Here is a 22872-nt window from a genome sequence, read left to right as displayed (position 1 = left end):
TCCGGCATAGCTCAGTTTTAGATAAAGAGACGCATTTTTTTATATTTTTACAAGTTTTCTTGAATGTTCTTAAGCAAAAGCCTAGCCCGCCAAAATTCATAAATATTTAATACTGTTTCAATTGAAAAAACGCGCTTTAGCACCCCACTTTGCATAGCAAACTCGTGTAATGGAAATAGTTTAAATAGTTCTATTATCTACAACAATTTTTCTAATGTGAAAATGCCAGTTTCAAGCATCAGTAACAACAGCACAGTAACGTCAGTTATCATCATCATAGAAGAGCGCACTCGCTTTGAAAACGAAATTTCAAATGTCTAAGCATAACAAGTTCCGTAGACCAAGAAAACTAAGTGTCTTTGTGACGCTTATTATCTACGAAAGAGAAGTGAGAGCAATGTGTCAATAGCTAATAATGTTACGCTATCTTGATATTCACAATCCCATCAGCTTAAATAATTAAACATTATAATAGGTTACTTAAATACTGCTCTTCTACGATTTTCTTTGTTTGATTATGGACCTTGGTAATCTATCACAAACTCGATTTTTTTTTTTCCAAAATAGCGTTTGTTCGAATTTTCAATACACCAAAAACCGAACTATAACGAAACCATTGTTCTTTCAGGATAGGTTGGACGTTTACCGCAAAGATACGATTAGGTTCGGTTAGGTTAGGTTAGGTTAAGTTAGGTTTAAAGAAAAACATTTTCCTCCCAAAATTACTTTCGAAGTAATGAAAATTAAAGCAAACGTTATTTCTGGAAAATGTAATTTCGGACTATTGATAGATAACCATGGACCTTACGTATATAGGTACTAAATTTAATAAATATATTATCAAATGAAGTTGTTACAAGTCAAACAATCCTAAGATTAAGAGAGCGTTGGCTAGGGGTGCGCGGCGTCTACGCATTGCCTTTAAAGCTGCGTGTAACCTTTACGGAGAAAAGCACGACGGCGGGCAGTGGCTGGGCGTCAGAATACGTCGTCGCTCGGGTCGTCGTCCAACTCGCACAGTAGTTTACTACTGTAAAAGAAAACACATCAATGTTTAATATAAAAAAATATATATACTTACAAATTATACAGCTACTATAAAACTTTAAATTTAAAATCTACGTTTTGACGAAGTCTTTTTTATTTTCTCCCTTTACAACAAGTTGATCTGATCGGGATCATATTTTTATCTCGTGCTTTTGTAAAAAAACTGTGCAATACATAATATTATGTAACAAGAGTAATCCCCTAAAAGTAATATAAAGGCACCTCTTTTATAAATATGTAACCATTTAAAAGTAGTACACTAAAGAACCGTACTAATGAAAAACAAAATGTAAGTAAAAAAATTATATCACAAAACATTTTTTTTTTCAGCATTTTACAAATCACTTTTTTACTACCACTATTTATAGCTGTACTAAAATTAAATTGCACAAATCATATGTTAAAGTATACTTTAGCTTGTGCGCCGTCTTTAAAATTTCATTGTGTTAGATCCTATGCATTCTTGCATATTTGGCCCCGTACCCTTACCACACAGTACCCGTAGTATATAACAGACGCGAACAAATTCCTATGACACGCGGGTGAAATTTGATGACGTCAGCAATTATTCAGCATTTCTTAGTATATGGAAAAATGGCAGATTGCAAAAATTCGGCGTGGTCGACGCTGTTGGTGAAGACGTTGAGATGCGCGCGTGCTGCTGACGTCATTCTCATTTTCACCTACTGTAAGTTCCCAACTATGATTGTTGTATCGCAAAATCAAACCATTATATGAGGGCACAAATTTTATCTGTATTTGTGATTGGAAGAGATGAAATAAAACAGTAATAACTAACTACATAGTAGGAGAAATAAATACAAAATCTGAATACTTTGTAAGTGCCATAACAAACTGTTTTGTTAAGTATCATAACAGATCAGCTCAAGAAAGCAATTTGTATCAATTCGAGATTTTAACATGACTGTTTTGCTATAGGTAAACCGTTATTAACTGACATTAAACTAAACGCCACAGGCATCTTCTTATTTTGAAAAAGGTGTAAGTAGGTATTAATCACATAACATGACATTTTTTAATAGAAAATAAACGTAAGAAACTTTTTTATGCTCACGCAAAAAAAAATGTGCGAAGTGTAAGTGCGTTCGGCAAGTAGACTAGAAATAGCTGTTTTCTCTTAATATAATATTACCTCAAATTATGTTAGCAATACTTACTAGTAGGAACTAGTCCACACTAAACAACCGCTGTTCAGTTTATACTAGGAAGTATAAACTGAAAAGCGGTCGTTTAGTGTGGACGGACAAAGAGCCAGACCCACCGTGTGTGGCAAATTCGGCGCAGATACATCTACGATAACTTAAAAAACAACTTCTGCCCTAAACTCTTTAATTTCAACTTTTTTCTATATCTATGATTTCATCCGAAGATTACAACACGATTACTTAGTATACTCGCTTTGAACAAAACTCTGTCTGCATGTATCGCTACAGTTAACGGTGACGAAGCAAAGATAAACGTGCCACAAATGTACCTTGAGATTACAATGTGCGTAGTATAATATATGCATTATTTTTTTATAGAGAACGCCAAAGGCGTTATTTAATTATTTTTATTAATTATAATTGTCTATGCCTAATTAGGCATAGACAATTATCAAAACTTTTAAGAGGTTGCTAATGGCTGTCAGCCGTTGACCTACCAATACAACATTAAAAACTGATGGTACAAGACAATAGGAACGGAAAAAAAGAAAGAAGTTCTGAAGAAGAAGTTCTTGAAGTCAACAAAAAGAAGTAAGACGTCATTTAGAACCAAGTCTAGCGTTGCTTTTACCCAAACATTTATTTTTACGTAAACATTAATTTGCTGCACATACATATGCAGCAAAATATCTCCATTTTATAAGACATTGTAAGCACACAGTATAATGACGGACTGTGCTTGTAGGCTACTTATATTTTAATCTTATTTACTAGTATCAATTGACACTTACACAAATGTGATTTGGAAAAAGTACTAAATGATTTTCTTTGACAGGAATTCACAATTTTAAGAATAGTAATCAAAATATTGCATACAATAATAAAATTATTATTTGTTGTGATCGAGCAATTCATTGAATGTTAATGAGTAAATGAACGCCTAGCTTGTCTATATAATCTCTCCCTATAATTTGTCGCTTAATATTTGATGTTTATTTTGTTTTTCAAAAATGCTTGACATTTGTTTTCTCATCTGTTTAGGATTGAAATAAACCTAAATGTTACTAACTGTAACTGTAGCTGTGTAAGTAGCAACATAATCACGGAATTATAAATAATCTAGAACTTTTTAACGAATAACTAAAATTATTTTGAACCTATTATGTTGTTTTTGAGTGTAAATAGAGTGCATTTAATTTATGATTTTAGAATTATAACATAAAATTTTAATTTAAACCTACATACATTATCTACATTAAAAATGAAAATTAATAAGTAAACATATATAAATAAATAACGTTCCATTCATGTTAAGTATTAGTTAGTAGGAATAAATATATATACTTTGGAAGAAAATCTAGATTTTGAAGATCTACTAAATTTGAGAGCCGTGCATTGCATTTGCACTACAACTGGAATAGCAGATATCGACTAATGCAATGTGTTCTTTACGAAGACACTACAATGTTTCTGCCAGTCACGATTATCTTTAAATATTCGGTTTTCAAGCATATCAAATGTCTTAGACTTAAAAAGATATCGCTATTTCTAAGGCGGAAACGAAGATGTAGAATTTAGACCAGCTGATACAAGTGAAAATACGAAATAGAAATTGAGAGACAGATAAGTAGGTACTTCACTCAGTAAAGTGCAATTGTCTAATGTAAAACGTACTTGTAAATATTAGGTACTAGTTCCATTACAACTATAGTAGTAACTACGACGTTCCATCACCAAACTTGAAATCGCTATCGGACCTGAAAGTCCAGTACTTAACATGAATCTCCTAAGGAATGGAAATTTGAATAACACTACGACATACTGAAAATGTACTTTTACAAGGAAGTAAGCTAAAAATAGCATAAAAACAATTCGGTGTAATACTTACTCTTCTTTACTAGCGTACGATTCCGCGTGAACACGCCTATTGCAGGCCTTGTCGCAGCAACGACAATGCCAGTAAGCGAGCACGCTCAAACTGAAGACGAAGACAGACGTGGGCAATACCAAGGCCAGTATTAGTCCTCGGACAGTTGACTCCCATGAATATCTCGCTACTACCAAATCAGGTCTTGTCAAACTGTAGTAACAAGGAAATATTTTTGGTGCCTTTGGTCCAGCGTAATCGTTTGCAAATACTGAACAATTTACTCTTGGAGGATAACCACAGCCTTCAGGATTAATAAGAAATCTTAGATCAGTTTCATCCCAGTCCGTTGGCACTTTTGCGCCTTCAACAAAAGGTCTTCTAGTTAAGTTTACCCGGATTTTGTGACATTTAGTATGCGAAGTTGTACAACCTTCCCTACACGATGCCCAACTACAGTTGGTCAGTGTTTCGGCATGAACATGTTCTGAAACAGCACATATCCCGGCTTCTGGAACAAATTCTGCTAGTATGGTCTGTATTGCTGGTTCTACCACAAATGGGATAAGAAAAAGGAATGCAAATACAGCTAGAATTGCCGATGTCCCCAGACACAGTGACGTGTAGAATTTAAATCTTTCAAAAAAGTGGGACAACAGCTGTTCTCTTGTTGGTTCTAGAGGTTTGAACTCGGGGCTCCCCGGCTCGGCCGACGCACCCATTGGCAACGTTGACCTTTCGGATGCAGCCGGGGAGAGGCTGGCTCGAGATCTGCTCATGCTCGAAGACATGATGAATTTCAAGCGGTTGTAAGCATGCTAACAGTTTAGTCGTCTCTTAGTGAACTAGCCGGGCCCTCACAAAGGAGGGGAACGCCTGGAACAATAAAAACATCATATAAATAAATAAAGCAATTCTAGATTGATGAAAGAAATAATGTACCTATATATAATTACTTTGTGCACGATAATGCACCAATGATAACGCAAAAGCAGCAAATGTGATGTTCTTAAAAATACTTTGCGCCTTTTAGTAACACCTTCAACAAACACGTCAATAATGTATTCATTTAGCTAGAACTGTTGCGGTAACACTAACGCATACTAACGTCACGACATTATTGTGTCAAGGTTGTAACACTTTTGTGTTTTTAATTTTTACTTCAACAGTAAAAATTAAAAATATACCTTACTTCCATACCCTCAACGGGTATAAAATGCAGAACTGTGTGTATATATTTATATTTATTTATAATTATACACATATATTTAAATTTTTTATTAAATTTATACAAAAATTTGACATTTTTGCAGCCGCGTATTTATTACTGTTTTAATTAAAATTATACAAGTACAATTAACAGTTTAAAGCAGGTGCTCACGTGACTGATCTCAGAGTGGAGAAACAGGATCGTTTGGTGACATTTGCATCTCAGCCTGTCCAGTGCCGCATCCCTTGAACCTCATTTTAGCATCATCACCGACTTCCACCGTTCTTTGACACAGCATGAGAGTTATACACGAAACTACAACCAAAACTGTAGGAAGCACTAACGCCACCAAAAACTGTCGATAAGTGGCGTCTAAATCAAACCTTGCTACAACGTAATCTGGGCTGTTTTCGGTATAGAAGCAAGGAAAACGTGCTTTAGCATTATGATCGGTGCCATCACGGCCATAATCTTTTAAGAATTCTTTGCATTCGTCAGCAAGAGTATTTACACATCCTTCTAAATTAATCATCAACCGGCTGTCGTTGGCTAAAGTGAGTTCCACTTCAGAGGGAGCAATCAAGCGATTAGGTGTGGCCTTTGAAAGGTACAAATACTGTAGGTATGTGAAATTTGTGAGGTCCGATATCTCCGTTCGTGGCAATAAAGCTGCGTTTATGCAATCAATAGCAACCACTCCATTAGTGCCATTGTGGACGGCATGACAAGACAACATAAGCACTTCTTCTCCATTGTCATTCCATACTACATCTCCCCCTGTTTCCTGCGCTAGTTTTGAACACTTCGCTAAGAAAACTCGGTCCCCACTCAAAACTATCACATTTTTGTTACGGGTTGGTATGTCCACACAGCGACGATCGCAATTGTAAGGTGTTCGTATTTTTCTACAAGTGCCTCTATTACAGGAAAACAATCCATGCACGTCAATACATGTTATTTTCCCTCTTCTTCCAGAACATTTCAAGGGTGGGTCCGTTTCTCTAAAAGCACATTCAAACGCGTCTGTAATGTTAATACATTTTCCTTCAGTGCAATTGAATGTACCTGTTAAATTACGACACTCGTCCCTAATGCAATGATATTTCTTTGCATTTTCCTGATCGATTCCGTAGCATGTTTTATTCGCAGCACTCCCACATTCTGACAGCAACAAAGACGAGCCATTTTTTCTTACATTTACATAGATCTGGATGCATGCTCCCGAGGTTTTGCTGAGACACCATTCACCACACGACCCCCAATCACAATTATCTTTATTCACAGCCCTAGTTGTGGTGCACATAATAGGTGTGGGGTCAATTCCTGAGGCGATAGCACGGGTGTAGGGCATGTATATGGCGACGGTAAGGTAAACTATAGCGACGGCGCTGAGCACTGCCGTCATCTGACAAACGCATATTGTTCCACATATTTTCTGATCCTGTGGAGGGATTATTAAGTCCTCAACTGGCGTTGGTTTCGGCATGTCGGAGACTTACGACGGCCCGCGCCGTTCCACCACTGACGTATATAAGGGTGTATTACGCCTGCGCAGTAGCGCGATCGATCGGACGCAGTGCAGGCAAGACCGAATGTAGTAGGTACCTACATACCTTTTGTTTTATACACTATTGATGTCAACGTCCTAATGGCAATACCAGTAAATTGTTGACATGCAAATTAATTTCTTGATTAATTTTTGTTTTGAAATGTAATCAAATAATATTGCATAAGTAAATATAGCCTTAAATAGTAGTAAATAGCACGCTTTCGACATATACATTAATTCGCTTTATACATGAATACGTCCAGCAGTGGACGTCTTTCGGCTGAATGATAATGATGATGAGGAAATAATAAAATAGTGGTCGAACTTTTCAAAATATATCATGCATTTAAACGGTCTGCTCCGTTTCAGAAATTATAACACTTTACCATTCTTTTATCTGATCTTGTCTCCCACGCAGCTTTTTATTTTCTTAACAACATTATTTAATCAATAACTGGAAATGTAAAAACGATTGACACAACTGTTTGATATTGATTAATGGTTAATATATATAATAATATAATAATGTGTGATCATTTGTCGTTTATCGAAAAATCTATCGCACAGCATTTTTAAACTGAACAAAAATAACATACAGTTCCATTACTGTTGACAAAATATGCTAAATAATAACACTTGCCGATATATATGTAAGTAAGCCGGTAGCCTATACATTTATTCTGCACTTGTTCATGACCATGCCTTGAAACAGACGTAAGTTCAAGTAGCATTGACAAACAAGGTAAGAAGAAGGCTATACTACCGTAATTGTCATAAGTTATTTATGAATCTGTTTTCTGTCTATAATTGGAACCTTATCCTTGAACTCAATCAGCGACAAGGAAGGGTGTATTATAACACAAAATTGAATAAAAATTAATATATTATTATACTTGACTACAACTATGAAATAAAACAAAGGCTTTCCCAGTTTACTGTACAAAACTAAAAGAATCGAGCCAAACAGTTTGATAACTTACCAGTCACAACAATTTATTTTCCACTATGACGTCTATAAAACTAATACTCGTAATTTAATCAATTGAAATATTATAACTAAACATGATTATGCTTATTGTGCTAATAGTGAAGATATGAAATATTGTCATGGGGAATGTGAATAAAAATATTTGGCTTTGTTGCTTCTACTTTTAGAGCCCCTTGTGTATTGACTGGACTGGTATGAAGTTGCCGCGTTATTGGCTGCGCAATGCGGGGTTTTGTATGCTTGAAGTTGTCGTTTTTTGCAATAAGGTTGAATATCGCTTACTTTAAACGTTGGATTTTGACAATTTTATAATTAATGACATAAAATATTTCCTATTCAGTAAAACTAATAAGAAAATAATATTGTTTAATAGGTATTGTCGTGTTTATAACTAGGCTTATAATTTTGTTCAAAAACGATTGTATGACTGTCAGTGGTTTTCTGTGACAATAATACAATAAAAATATTATATACTGGACAATAAAATATCAAAATACTTGTCTTTATACTTTCATGCTGTATGGAATTTTACAAAAAAAAAGTACCAGGGTGAAAGTGAAACAGAGAAATATTGAAATGGAAATTCGTATTCATTTAGTTTATTTGTCATAAACTTGATCGGACCTTTCTTCATAACAAATAATAAAACTTGTATTTATATTTTAAATGTTTTTAAAAATCATGTTACATAGGTCTTTATTAACTAGAAACTTTGCGTGAATTGAAAACTCGGCAAAACGGGCACAACAGATACGTTAGGTTTTAGAACTAAAAACATTTTTTTCTGCATAACGATAGGTTAAAAATTTCACGGATAATAGGACGAAGAAGATTTTGTACCCATGGGCATCATGGATAACTTAGAAACGGAATAGAAATGTTCATCTTCAATGATATGTTGGTAACAGAATAACTCTTATGCGGCAGCGAGGAGCCTGTAAACTTTGTGTCTTAAATTGAATTGAATGAAACCTGTTACGATACCGATACTAAGATACCGCACACATTGGCGCTCCTTGAAAATAATCATCTCCGCTTTAATACATGGTGGAAATTGAGAACTGCTGTAATATTATTAAAAAAGCGATGTAGCGAATCGCAGCAGTCGCTACAAATCTCTTTTGTAAAGTCTTTTTAAGTTTAGTTGTATATTTAAATTCTAAATTTAAATGTGATTGTTTTCGGCGCCTTTTCTTATTATTGACTATTATTTCTGTTTCGGTTGTTTTGTGATAAACGGTAGATACTTTTACTATTAATTAAAGCATCTAAAACTGTAAAAAATCTAAAAGAATTTGAGATACGGAACCACTCAAACTCAAACGGAATTCGCTACACATGTTAATGCACCTAGTTAAGTAATTGGAAAGAAGTATATATAAGTAATAATTTGGCATTCCTTTTTCTATGAAAATGTATCATAGATATAGATAGGGAGCGTAGAGCGTTGTCGGTGAGATGCACTATGCTGGCCCGCAGGTTCGTAAGATGCTCTATCGATGTTAGAATTATTTTATTCAAAGTTTACAGCCAATCATTTTACTCGAGCGGCCTTTGGTTTAAGTATACGAAACGAGCTTGCAACGCCCTACTCGTTCAATACAATAGCGTTTTCAGGATGCTGTTGGGACTACCAAGATGGTACAGTGCATCAGGCATGTTCGCAGAAGCGCAAGTAGGGAGTTCCAAGCGAGAATGCGGACGAAAATAGTATCGCTTATGGCTCGTGTCAGAAGTAGCCACAACAGCATCCTAAAAATGGTTGCAGGCAGATCTGATTGTCCAATTCTAAAACACTGGGTTGGGCAAATCAAATCTGTTTTTATATATATTAAATAAATATTATGTTGTGTCGTTGTATTCTATATACTAATCTATTCTAAGTGAAAATGTACTAACAAATTATTCGAGTCTATGCCTGAAATAAATAATTATATTCTATTCAATTCTATAATTGTAACTAGTATAGTGTAGTTAGACGTCATCTGGACTGATGTGCACGAAAGGAGTCTCCTCACGTGATGTAATTCCTTTCCACAATACGTCTGGCGCATCCTGGACAACAATTGGCGAGTGCCTTAACCAATTGGCAAATCCTTTCACCACAGTGGCAAGGATTATACTGAATGCCGACACGATACAAAAGAAGAACAGATTATCTATATATTGAAACCCGCGTATAGTTATTATTAAAAATTAGATCAAATATTCTTCATTTGTGGACTAAATGTAAATATAATCGGGTGTTGTCACGATCTAATGTTAATTTTATAAATACGGATATGACACACAATTTTGTGAGAAAAAAAAATGGAAGTAAGTAGTGAAAAACAACAAAGTAGCCATGAAGGTTATCTCTCACAAGCTAGAAACATGATTTACAGAATTTTGTTTCTCCGAAAACCTTTAGTCTTTTATTGAATAGATTTTGTTTCATTTGTTGGAAAACACGTTACGGTTTTTTTCATTACACCATTTAATGTTTCACTATTTTGACATATTGACAAGTTATTTTTTTCCCGATTTTTATTTCCGCAACAAATCGTTTGACTATTGTATCTAATTGAATATTAAAATTTTATAACAAAACTATATCCATGATACATTTTTGTTATATTATTTCTTATTACAGATATTAACAGTATTAGAACGTGTCGCACAATGCAACTCGTCAAATTAAAGCACTTCGCATCTTTAAAAAATATGGTAAACGAGATGCAAGTTTATTTGATCGAATTGTTGTCGCTCGCTTCGCTCGTCCGGATCGTGCTGCTTTTTCATATGCTAACCTAACCTATACCTACAGGAGAGGGTCATATCGTCTAAGTAATGCAAAAAAAAAATCGGCTCTGGCGCTCGCCGAACGCTGCTGCGGCACTCTCGCTTCACACGCTCAGCTCGAGCGGCTTTTTCATGTACTAACCTAACCAAAACACACAGAAGGGTCGACCTAACTAGGAAACGCAAACATATTCGTTTCTGGTACTTTATTTATTGAATACTCAAGACCATTGTTTTTAAATTACATTTCAGATGACAGCAAAAACATAGCACAATGGTATGACGAAAATTATAAACGTGGACATGCTGTGCACCAGGAAAGCACAGCCCAGAATTTTATCTAAGAATAATAATTTTGTCAAAACAAATTTTCAGATATCTAAACTATATGGAAAACAGACAGTATAACAAACATAGTTAAACCAAACAAACTTCTGCCCAAATAATACATATGTGTAATAATTATTTTATTAATAGGTTTTCGGACAAACGATACTTCTGCTGGAAGACATTTCTGTGTTGCAAATTTATACCAAAACTGTCATCGCACTAATGAAAAAAAGTCGCACCATTTTTGGAGTAATAAAATTCAGAAGAAAGAAATTCGTTTTTGTGATAGGTCACAGGCCATGAATTATGAGAATGTACTAAGCTATCAAAAAGAAAATGAAATTCAGTCTACCGTGACCATGGCACCTGTAAAGGGCCCGAAACGTTGGTTTGTTTGAAAAAACAAATATACACGATTTCAATCCGGAAAAATAGTTTAATTTCCTATGTGTAACAATCGCGAAAACCTAAGAATTCGATAAGAAAATTAAAACTTCCGAATGCATACGATACTACGTTCAGCCAAGGTACAGCAAAAACGACGGAACATTTGTGTTCTACGAGTATATCGCAAATAAGTGACTTACATATATCAGACAGACATAAATCACGTCACCTGACTAGTTCACGATATTCTAGTTAGTACGCCACAATTTATCTTTCTAAACATTTTAAACGAATGTATTACACGTAAAGAAAGGTTGTTTTACATTATATTGCTTGAGAATCGTTGTTAACATTTTATAAAATACATACAAATAGGTCTAACAGATATGAATACTGCCACTGAAATAATTTATATAGCTACATTTTAAGGAATTTGAATTGAAATTGACACCTATTTCGATCTCTTTTATCGGCGAAGTTTAAGATCCAATTTTTTGTTGTTCTGAACTTTGGCCCATTTTCACATACATATTTATGGTCAGATTTTATTTACTGCAGCAAAACAAATGAAGACAAAAAGGAACTTTTCAGCATTTCTAGGAATGAAAATAAATTTTGTTAACTTACCAGTTTTTAAAACTTTCTTGATCGCTTTTCCCATTTCACACTCATACATTTCAGTTTCAAGAGTTAGCAGTTTCAAGATCCTACTTATCTATATTAATCTGTTCAATTGTTATTGAATTGTCCATGTGTTCTGTTAAGTAGACGATCCACATTTGGGCAAAGTTTACGTTTAATGTTAAGGCTCAAGACGCATGCGCTATGTACTGCCAAAGTTCCTGTAATATTCACTGGGTTTGCACCGTTTTCATCGACTTTTTTCTATTGCAGTTATTAAGTCGATAATAAAAATTTCATTACATTTTCTTTGTTTCTCTTTAATACCAGATTTTCTATAATGTACATACTTGTTCTTAATACATGCTTAAAAGTTTACCCAGTATTCAAACTTTAAATTTTATACTTTGTGCCCTTGATATCCCCATGATTTTTCCATTTTGTAGGTGTAATACTTTTCTCTTATATGTTGAGGTAATTTTATCCATTTTCTATTGGCTAATACCATTGCAAATACAGAGCTATCCTCTTTTTATTCCACCGTCTATCTGTCGCGATCTCTGTAGAGCGAATATTGGAATATTCTCTCCATCTCATAACCGCCTTAATATGGTCCGGTCAATACTCCTTTCAACCGATACGACGGACTTCAATAGTACAATAGTACTTTACACATCAGATATTTGTCTCGTGCAGGAGTTTTTACGATGCTTGTATTAAAGCAACGTTGTTAAATTTAAAACAAAGTATAATCGAAGTCCTCAGATAGAACTCTATATATTCATTACGTAAATAAAATATGTGTGTGCAGACGCAACATAGAAGATAATATTTTTCTGAATAGTGAAATTCGTTTTGACAGTTTTTTTTTTCAAAAGATGAACTTTATAAAAATTCGTTACTTTTTTAAAGACAGTTTTTAACCGATTCAAAAAGGAGGAGGTTCTCAATGGACTGTATTTTTTTGTGTTTTGTAGGAGATGAATCCGGTTTGGCGCACTTTCCGGTAACCGATTCCAATAAACCTTGGCAAATAGATGTCATTCCACGAACTTTAGAGGTCGGTTCTTTTTATGAAAAAGTTTAATTATTCTAGAGTAAAATAATACACGGTGAAGACAATTCGTTCCTAGGACTTCAGAAAATATCCTCACGAAAATACACAACGATTGTAAAGAGCTCCAATTACACTTAAATTTTTGCCCTCCGGTGTTGAAACACTAACAGTGTGTTATTTTCTGTCCAAATCGCAGAATTAAGTTCAGTTTCCATCTGCAACTCCAGACATAATATTTGCTCATTTCATCACTGGTTTGGGGATGGTGAACCATCAATCATTGCCTAGCCTGCTGATTCGACAAATCCATCTTCAATTTTTGCCAGTCACTGTTCGGGCAGGTTGGTGGTTTTTCGATTTCTTTGTTTTTTATTCGATTCAAGACAAGGAAAAAGATTTCAAACATTTTTTGCTTCATAACACACTACACCAATGCTTCAGTTATAAAGTGATTATTAGATTTTTGGCGTTTCTTTAATCTTTAATAATAAGACATCTTGATTTTGTTACTAACACTTTGTTATAAAGACTAGTTTGGCTTGCAGCGTTCTAGAAGATGCGCTGATTTTCTTCAATAGTAGCAACTGATAGGATAATGTTGTTGTTCACAGATTTAAGTGGACAAAAGGGTGAACGTACTTATGTCAATAAGTAAATGATGTCAAGCCCCAGGCCCGTCTGACCGGTTATTGTATTATGTAGTTAAACTGATTGTCCACTTGCAATTTATCAGTTAGGCTGATTTGAGAACGCTCGACACTAGGCGATTTATGTGTCTTTACTTTACTCGTGGGTACTCCTTCAAATGGTATGAATTCGAGTAGTTTTCCTTCGTTTGATAATTTTAGTACTAAAGTGTAACTTCAACTGTTTTGTACCAAATTTAATTTACTGCCTCTGTGGCCGAACGGTTTCCATGCTGGACTGCTACGTAGAGGTCCCTAGTTCGATTCCCGAGCCGGGAGAAATATTTGTATGGCCTACATTTATTTCTCTCGTGAGTTTGGATGTAATTGGTTGTCTGTGTGTGTGTCCATGGCTCCCGCGACTAAGGGTTTCCCTAGTGCTTAGCCGGGCTATGTTGAGTGTGTGCCTTATTATTATTATTTATTAAAATCGGTTACAGGAAAGTGTGTAAAACCGGAAACATCCTCTAGTTTATCACTCTTAGAGGCAAAATATTTTCTTCGAATTTAAATGAGGCCAATACTAAGGTATCCTTTTTCCAAAAAAAAAGAATCATGAAAATCGGGTTATAAATGTCGGAGTAATCGCGTACACACAAAAATGCATACAGACGAATTGAGAACCTCCTCCTTTTTTAAAGTCGGTTAAAAATAAGTATATCACCAATCCAACTTATATAGAGAGGATGTATTAACATTTGTTTTATTCAAATGTAGAAATAAATAATAAAGCTTAAAAATATAAAATTTGTAATAAAAAACTGCACCTCTGAAATGTTGACAATGTTCAAACAGGAGTATTACAAATATCAATATCTTATTTGACCTTTTAGCAACGTCCACCATAGTTCGTGTAATGCCCGTATTGTCCACTCTGTAGGTCAAGTCAAAGTTATACATTAACAAAATATCACCTAATGTGTTGGAACTGCCGGTCGAGAGGTCCATCATATAAGCTTCGCCCGGATATTTCCAGACCAACCCACGCTGTATTGACTGACAGAGGTTGACAACTTCTTAGGTTACGACGCTTTAATATATATAATAACATAACACCATTTATATTTTTAAGAAATTATTATATGGGAACGACATCAAAGATGTTTATTATGATCATGATATCAAGAGACGAACAAACAAGTAATACGTTTGTTAGTAAGCGAAATCGACACGCCTGTCCATAATAGCGTCCACTCAGAGCTTTAAATCACAAATATATAAGGGATATTACCATTAAGCCCGTCACCCCGAGACAAGGTTGACATGTCCTATATGCCTGTGTTTTCACCAGCACCCTTACCCTTTGGAACGCAGTAATGCTCATATTACTGCTTGGTGGCAGAAATAGAAAACTGGCAGTAGTTCGACCTCTATTGACCTCTATTGTAACTGGGTGTTGGTTTAACGAAACTGACTAGGTATGGCATTACATAGGGATTGAATCAGAACTTCACGAAGGTTGATATTATTTGTATTATTATTTTTTATTATAGTATTCTATTTTTACGACAGGCCATGGCAGAATATCACTGAGGGCTACGTAATTAGCATAGTCCTCAAATGCCGAGTCATGGACCTTTTTGACATTCTTTTTTTTGCTTATTTGTTTTAACTTTTTTTGCTATTATTATTTGATTTCCTATTTTTTCTACTGTTTTTCTAATGTACTTTGCTTGTTAAATAAATACGATTTTATATTTATTTTATTATTATGGAAAAGGATGTCGGGCCGAGCATCCTTGGAGCAGTCGCATCCTGTTTAGTATTATTAGACAGCCATAAACATTGGTAGCTGATATTCATCGATAAGGTAATAGATACTATCCACGTTTTTATAATATATTCTCTAGATAGATATAGATCATCTATAAATACATAAAAATATAAAAGTGTTTATGTCCGGCTTCAAAAAGAAGAGGTCTTCAATTTCATAGTATTTATTTCTTCAGTGTATGTTACGCGATTACATTGACATTTGTGATCCGATTTCGATGATTTTTATTTGTTGAAAAAAAGGTACCTCAGTAGTGGTCCCATTTAAATTTGGATACAATATTCCATCTGTAAAGGTGGCAAATTAGGGGATAAGTTCTATTTATCAGATTTCACCCACTCTCCGTTGACCGATATCAATAAAACTTGACAAAAAGATGTATTCCGCAAACTTTCGAGGACGTCTTTTTTATATAAATGTTATTTTATTAATATAATAATTTGTTGATTTACTTACTTCTTTGATATTTCCTACAAAAATCAATGCCTAGACGTAAAGTAGGCAAGATACTAATTTTTTCAAATTATGTAGGACCTTAGTCCGGATAATGAAAAAATTAGTTTGAAAAAATTAGTTTTTTATGATGTCTCTTAAAGCATCCAACAGATTTGCTTACATACATATTTTTTCAGAAACTCTACATGCATAAATGATGTATTAGTTGCCAAAATATTGTTTTAAACATATGATACCAGTGATTATATAATAAAAGTAAAAAATATTGGTTATTTACTACACAATCATTGAACCGAACCAAAAGTTGGCGATTTCTGTTAATTCAGCACTAACCCCGCAGCGGTTATTGTCAATATACGAATTACAGGTTCGGTCCTCTCCCTATATAAGGAAGGCCCCTGTGGGAGGAAAAGCATTCGTTGCACACTGTTTCGCACTGTACGCATCCTGACTACGATCATGAAGACTTTGTTCATCCTCGCTGTGTGCTTCGTCCTGGCTCAGGTAAGATCCCACTCAGATAAATGGGTTTTTAATTTTTTCCATGTCGTTTTGTTTTTATTTTTGGAATCTTGTTCTACACAGACTCTTCCAGTTTATTAATATTGGGGTAAATTTACATATTTAATGAGATACAAGTATTTTTTTACCAAAGCTAGGTGTATTGGTACAGGGCTTTTTATAGTCAAACGTATTTAAAATAATTATACTAGTGATCACGTTTTTATGTATTCGGTATTGAGCATCATAGTAGTGTATAACTATTTTAATATTTAATATGAACCTTTACCTCTGTTAAAATTTTGAAAAAATCAAATCTAAAAACTAATCGAGTCCACTAACTCAAACGCGGTTCAGTGACAAATGATCAAATATTCGATTTAAATAGCAAAAAATAGACCACAAAATTATCTTTTAAAAACAGTTAAAATTAGTTAACTTGTTCGACTTATCGGAACTTACCCTAGCTATGCATAGCGGAAATATCATTAAAAAATTTCAATATGGGTTATGGTTTTTTATGATATCTCAAAAAAATATTTTGTCTCTTAGCCACAGTTTCAGTCAGCGAACGGCAGAATATTTCCAAATATGTTTTTATGTTTTTAACGTGTTTTTTTTTTTGTTATTCCTCCAGGCTCTGACCGACGAGCAGAAAGAGAAGCTCAAGAAGCATAGGGCTGAGTGCCTGACCGAGAGCAAGGCCGAGGAGAACTTGGTCAACAAGCTGAAGAGTGGCGACTTCAAGGTATGCTAAACCCTTACGCCTTAAAAATATCACACTCACGAAGCTTAGCTAGTATTTAGCTCCCATAATTCATTTATGTTACTGTTGTACTGTGAATCTGATCATTTTGTAAAACTTCTTGCTCCGTATATACATCTGATAAGTGTTTTTCACAATATTTTTAGTTTTATTCATTAAAAAATATATATTTTCAGCGATCGGCAAAATGAGAATTGATTACTACATTATTAACACATTAAAGAATATCACGTATTAGCCAAAATCATTCCATTATTTTATAGCATTAATATAAACCTTCTTTTACTTTATGTTACGGCTGGGATATCTACTTTTTATTTTATTGCATAGTATGCGATTGTTATTGGATATTTGCCTGGCAAAAGCGATTTAGTAAAATGTTTCAAATTTTTTTTAGCGATAAGCAGTAATACACTATAAACGTGGAACTATTAAAATTATTTTAGACATTGTTACCTACACGCTCATAGAGTACAATAAATAAGACGGGTTCATATAAACGAATTTACTTCCCGACGAAACTATTGTTGACCGACTACAATTTCTGCTACATTTATTCGCAAATAACGAGTATTACACTAAGTTTTTATTTACAGACCGATAATGAGGACCTCAAGAAATACGCACACTGCATGTTGGTAAAATCCGAACTCATGACCAAGGATGGCAAATTCAAGAAAGACGTTGCTATGGCTAAAGTACCTAACGCTGGTGAGTCAGTGTAGAAGACTTATTGCAGTCGCTAAATTATATTTTATTCTTAACTTCATATTTATTGTTTAACGCTAATGCTTGCTGCAAGAGAGATGAAATAAAAACAATAGTAACAACGGAGTGTATTGTAAATGGTTTGATACCTTCACAGCTGACAAGCCCCAGGTGGAGAAGCTGATTGACACCTGCCTTGCCAACAAGGGCAACACTCCTCAGCAGACCGCCTGGAACTATGTCAAATGCTACCACGAGAAGGACCCGAAACACGCCATCTTCCTGTAAACGCGAAGAATGGATTTAGCCGCTAAATTTGCGCTGCACTAAGAAGAAAACGTCATAATTCTATAAGCTAATGGAACATAATGGGACACAACATAAATGCTATGTATTTAGAGTAGTATTACTTTTCAAAATATAACTATATTCCATATATACCAGAGCGGCGTTTGTTTTGTGGACTCGAAGACTGATTCTTCAATATTAACAAAACTTTTCTCTGCAAACCCCCATAGATCAAAATTTTATATTTTATAAAATTACTTATTGACTATATACTACTCCTTTACAAAATTTATTTAGAATCCTTAATAAATTTTTGAGTTGCAATTGGCGTTTTACTTCAGAAAGTTTTAAGCAGCTATTATGTGGTTTCAGTTCAATTTTTTCTACTACAAGCACATCAGCAGTTTACGCCACTACCGCTAAGCGCCAAGGGCCTCTCTAGAGTCGGAGTACTATTAAATAAACCATGTGCTTGGCGGACGGGAAGGCGGGCACTCTAAACCCATACAATTTAATACTAATCTATGGAATTTATCCTTTTGTTTGCTTCGTCACTCATAGCAAAACAGTGATATAAAAACATTGTTATTACATAGCATGTGGTATATACGAGACCTGCACCGCTAATTGGTATATTATGATAATTATAATATATTATATCTGCTAACGGGCGCAATGGCAGTGCCCCTCAAATCTTTGCGATTTAAAGCTCTGCGTAGCACTGTAACTGCTATGAGTTCGTACCATGAAAAAAAGAATTGAATTTCTAGCCAGTCAATCTGAAAAAAGTTTAAATACAAAGATGGTTGAGAAAATATTAACAGACAACGTCATAGTTTCTTTTAGGAACCACTAACTAAAGTCTGGCACTTTAAAGAAGTCTTCACGACGAGCGTCAAGGAAAAAAGAAGTACAAAGATATGTATATATCTATAAAATGCAACACAAAGGCGCTGTGACACTATGGATTTGATAACTTTAACTATAAACTGAAAATCTTCGGTTGAAATTAATGTGTTATATATGAGTACAGTTGCTGAAAAGAGAAAGTCATTACAAAAATTAATGCAATGATTGTTATTTTTTAAGAGCCATGGTGTCATCCTGGCTTTACCGCATTACAGGTCAGCTTTCTGAAGCTTTCTTCGAGTGGCACAAGCAGAAATCAATCTCTTAATTTTTTTTTAGGTTTTTCCAGTTTCTGACTTCGCGATCTGTGGTGACGGGTTTGCGCCATAGTTCTATGTTTGCACCCTATTCTGTGTATATACACATACAGTTAGCGGATCTGATAGTGGTATTAGGTTCAGACACTAACGCCGAATGGCTCAACAGCATTAGATCGACGCGAAAATTTTCAGTCTTAGAATCTCTGTGATTTCCCATGCTCCTACAAAAGCTGTGTCTGCACACGTTGTTCTAAACTTAGTTCGTTTCTTTCACCCCAAATTTTTATCTTAAGGTCACATGGAAGAACTTACCATTTTTATACTTAAGTTACTGTTCTACGTTGCCACTGTAATTTAATGTGCAATAAAGAGTAAATCATGCATTCATTCATTATTATGAATCGATCTGTAGGTATTCCTATAGACCGAAATTCACATGAGTATTATAAATGTAGCTGAAGTTACATAGACCAAAGAAAAGGAAATGGCCGATGTCGTGTCGTATAAGGAGGTCAAGGAGCTGGCTGTGGTAGGAGAGATGACTGTAAGAGGCTCCACCGACAAGAGTATAACTCTTAAGTTTGATAATGATGACTATAAATGTATTACACGGAAATGATAACAGTGCTTTAATAATATTCTTCTCTTCTTGGCGTGTCGACTCTGACGTTTATATTTGGAGAATCAGTACTTAGCAACTGAGATAGCATTATCAGCGGAGTTGTACAGGTCCTCGCGTGTGCAGGTGTAGGGTCACGCAGGGCAGGACAAAAGATGAGGCATTGTCTGGGGACAGATACCACACACACATGCGCTCGCCGAGCTATAACCCCACCCGTGCATGTACCGACCTTGCTTCGACCGACTTGGGTCCGCAGCCTATTTAGGGACCAAGCTTGCCAGGGTAGATCATGCCCAGGGGGGAGGTGTTCCGATGGCGGGATTAGTGATACCGTGGAGTATCTCTCCTTCCAGAGACTTATTCGGGCCTGGTTAGTTTCCCCGTCCAGAGGGTACACTTCTTTAACACTGCTATGGCGACTTTTTAGCTTCTGAATTACTGGGATGTGATGATGTAATGAGTGCCACTGGTCAGCCTTTTTTTTGAAACGTCTCTGCGAACGTCCGGAGGGGCAACACCAGCCAACGGATACCAACAGGGATTGGTTTCAGACAGTCTATTAATTCGACATGTGTCATTTGGGTCTGTCTTCACCAGGTGCGTGTAATAATAATTAGTTAGTTAGTTTTAGTTCAATATAATATTAGAAATGTACAGATGCCATCATGCCATACAATAAGTACTCATAACTAAATCTCATGTCATTTTATGACATCTATTTTATGATTCCCAATAGCTTTTCTAATTTCTCTTTGCTCGATGCTGTTTTAATGACTTGAAAGGAAAACATATCTCGCAATGTATTCAACTCAGATACATTCATTTTTTTGTATATCATTGCATGCAATATAATATAATTCAGATAGGAAGACAAAGAACCGCGTGAAAAATTTTACGCTGTTATAATTATCAAACAATAGACAAAGTGTTCCGTTTATTCAGTCTTATTTAATAAAATACACTATTATACTTCTCGTTCCACATGTTATGAGTACAATACCATTTTGTAGTAAATATTATTATCTTAAAGATGAAGAGTTGAATAAAAAGTTTCATGTCAATGTCACTTTTTTTATTCTTTCGCAGGCAGTGATATCCAGTGCTCGTTTACAGTTCGACTATTCTTATTTCTTTTTATCTTTATCGATTGGAAACATTTAGTTTTTAAAATGAGAAATTGCATATTTTATCACCTGTTCCTTATAATAGTAATGGAAATGTGCTCTGAAACGGGATCTAAAGCGATATATCAAGTAAGAATTTTATTTTTAAGCCAATCCACCACGTCCTTTGTACTTGCTCCGTTACATGTGTGTGTGTGTGTGGGTGTGTGTGTGTGCGTGCGTGTGTGTGTGTGTGTGTGTGTGTGTGTGTGTGTGTGTGTGTGCGTGCGTGCGCGCGTGTGCGTGCGTGAGTATGTGTGTGTGCACACACACTGTGTACTTGACAACACTTCTCAAGCTGAGACCCTGGATTCGCATCCAAGCTCGCATCATAAGTTTCTCGGAATTTATGAATTTTAAAAATTTCATAATTTTATTATAAACTTACCATGAGTATTTCGGTAAAGGAAAACACTGTAATGTAACCAAAACCTAAACTCTTGCCTGAGAGGAGATCCGTGCCCTGCAATGGGATGTAGGTATAAATAGGTAGACGATGATGAGAGTCCTAAACCCACACGGTTGCAGCTTCGTTTTCATCCACCGTATTTTCAAAAATTTTAAAAGTATAATAATTTATGGAACTATTACAAGAAAATACCAAATTTCATTAAACTACTCTTGCTTTGGATTCCCGGTTAAATTAATATAGGAAATTCCCTTTTCGATAGTTATACACGGGATCTAATCCCTTAATAGCTTGAGCTTAACGGTGTTGGACATTAGTCCAACTTGAAGTTAGGACAAACGATATTCATTGATATTTACATCTATTTGCCACTTTATATCCACTTTATATATGGTTCACAAAGTGGTATATAGTAACAGTTTTCATATTTTACCAAAACAGGCATGCAAATTTTTAATTTTATTACATTACACATTTTATAAGTCTGTAGGAATTGTAATAATGTTAATAGAGTTATTAATTACATGTTTTATAAGTAATAGGTGGTAATAATAGTAAGTTATTCTTATGTCATGTAGTCGTAAAAATTTTAAATATATAATATATTAAAAACAATAATCATGAATAAGTATGTTCTAGGCAACATTTTCCATCATCACCAAGTGAAATTGTGGTCAAATGCTAGCCTACATAATTATGTCAACAAAAGAGAAAAATACAATGATCCAATATCATTTAATTGTCGTAGTGTTGTTTTTAATTCAGTTGTGTTGTACAACTTTTTTTAACATCTCTCGGCAATATTCGTGTTTAGCCGTCGTCGGATCTCTATCTGTTACCGTTTGTTACATTAGTTATGTCCGGTTGCACCAAGTGAAACAAACCGCACGCAACCAATCTACTTGAAAGTATATAGAGTAGACACAGCTTTTTTGTTTTGGTTATATTATTTTTAAGGTCAGATATTATATAGAGTAGTCGACCTCGGTGGACTAAAGGTTTACACAGTGGGCACTGGGTGCCGAGATCCCGGGTACCTACGAAAATGAACTTTCCAAAATTAGTTCTGCGAAGTAACTCCTGTGTGAATTCCGTTGCTATTATAGTAATAGTACAGGGAATTCCCTAGTTTAAGACCAGACAATTGGAATAGGTGTCTGGCATTTTTTTAATGAAAATTAAAGAGTAATAACAACCCGTTATGATGTTTGAAACCCAGGCATGGACACTCACGATACGGCTAGTGCATTAGGTAAATGTCAGAATTTCTCTGAAACACAACACACACACACACACACACACACACACACACACACACACACACACA

General features: G+C 35.0%; 4 protein-coding genes across 5 annotated transcripts in view; 2 read left to right on the top strand and 2 right to left on the bottom strand.

The window, feature by feature from the left end:
• Positions 1 to 366: 366 nt before the first annotated feature.
• LOC113226228 (protein tipE) lies at positions 367 to 7971 on the bottom strand. Of its 2 annotated transcripts, none has more exons than XM_026458790.1 (3): positions 7820 to 7971; positions 4102 to 4956; positions 367 to 1030 (listed from the first exon to the last, which is right to left on the bottom strand). In XM_026458790.1, the coding sequence occupies exons 2-3, from the start codon at positions 4869 to 4871 to the stop codon at positions 979 to 981; spliced, it is 822 nt and encodes a 273-aa protein (XP_026314575.1). In that variant the 5' UTR covers positions 4872 to 4956; positions 7820 to 7971; the 3' UTR covers positions 367 to 978. The 2 variants fall into 2 exon arrangements, with proteins under 2 accessions (XP_026314575.1, XP_026314582.1); XM_026458797.1 differs by lacking the exon at positions 7820 to 7971 and adding an exon at positions 3888 to 3970 and having other exon boundaries at positions 963 to 1030; positions 4102 to 4890.
• LOC113226215 lies at positions 5472 to 6791 on the bottom strand. Its single transcript, XM_026458780.1, has one exon. The coding sequence runs from the start codon at positions 6774 to 6776 to the stop codon at positions 5472 to 5474; it is 1305 nt and encodes a 434-aa protein (XP_026314565.1). The 5' UTR covers positions 6777 to 6791.
• A 5787-nt stretch (positions 7972 to 13758) lies between the features above and the next one.
• On the top strand, positions 13759 to 18328 carry LOC113225878 (B2 protein-like). Its single transcript, XM_026458337.1, has 5 exons — positions 13759 to 13792; positions 16287 to 16423; positions 17058 to 17168; positions 17783 to 17897; positions 18052 to 18328. Exons 1-5 carry the CDS (start codon positions 13774 to 13776, stop codon positions 18180 to 18182), a joined length of 513 nt encoding a protein of 170 aa, XP_026314122.1. The 5' UTR covers positions 13759 to 13773; the 3' UTR covers positions 18183 to 18328.
• Positions 18329 to 21171: 2843 nt separating this feature from the next.
• Positions 21172 to 22872, top strand: part of LOC113228216 — a 7110-nt gene continuing 5409 nt past the window's right edge. Inside the window, exon 1 of the mRNA XM_026461481.1 lies at positions 21172 to 21226. Within this exon, the coding sequence (XP_026317266.1) occupies positions 21185 to 21226 (42 nt within the window). The 5' untranslated portion in view covers positions 21172 to 21184. The remainder of the gene's footprint in view (positions 21227 to 22872) is intronic.

Source organism: Hyposmocoma kahamanoa, unplaced genomic scaffold, assembly GCF_003589595.1.
Source record: "Hyposmocoma kahamanoa isolate Upper Pololo Valley unplaced genomic scaffold, ASM358959v1 100021, whole genome shotgun sequence".
Classification (NCBI taxonomy): Eukaryota; Metazoa; Arthropoda; class Insecta; order Lepidoptera; family Cosmopterigidae; genus Hyposmocoma; species Hyposmocoma kahamanoa.
This window is presented reverse-complemented; position numbering and strand designations above follow the sequence as displayed.

Excerpts from the sequence above, each read along its gene's own strand:
- LOC113226228 (XM_026458790.1), bottom strand. The coding sequence starts at position 4,871 with ATGTCTTCGAGCATGAGCAGATCTCGAGCCAGCCTCTCCCCGGCTGCA. Across the intron at positions 1,031-4,101 it reads TCGTACGCTAGTAAAGAAGA|TAGTAAACTACTGTGCGAGT; the intron begins GTAAGTATTACA and ends TTTCTTTTACAG.
- LOC113225878 (XM_026458337.1), top strand. Across the intron at positions 17,169-17,782 it reads TGAAGAGTGGCGACTTCAAG|ACCGATAATGAGGACCTCAA; the intron begins GTATGCTAAACC and ends TTTTATTTACAG. Across the intron at positions 17,898-18,051 it reads GGCTAAAGTACCTAACGCTG|CTGACAAGCCCCAGGTGGAG; the intron begins GTGAGTCAGTGT and ends ATACCTTCACAG.
- LOC113226215 (XM_026458780.1), bottom strand. The coding sequence starts at position 6,776 with ATGCCGAAACCAACGCCAGTTGAGGACTTAATAATCCCTCCACAGGAT.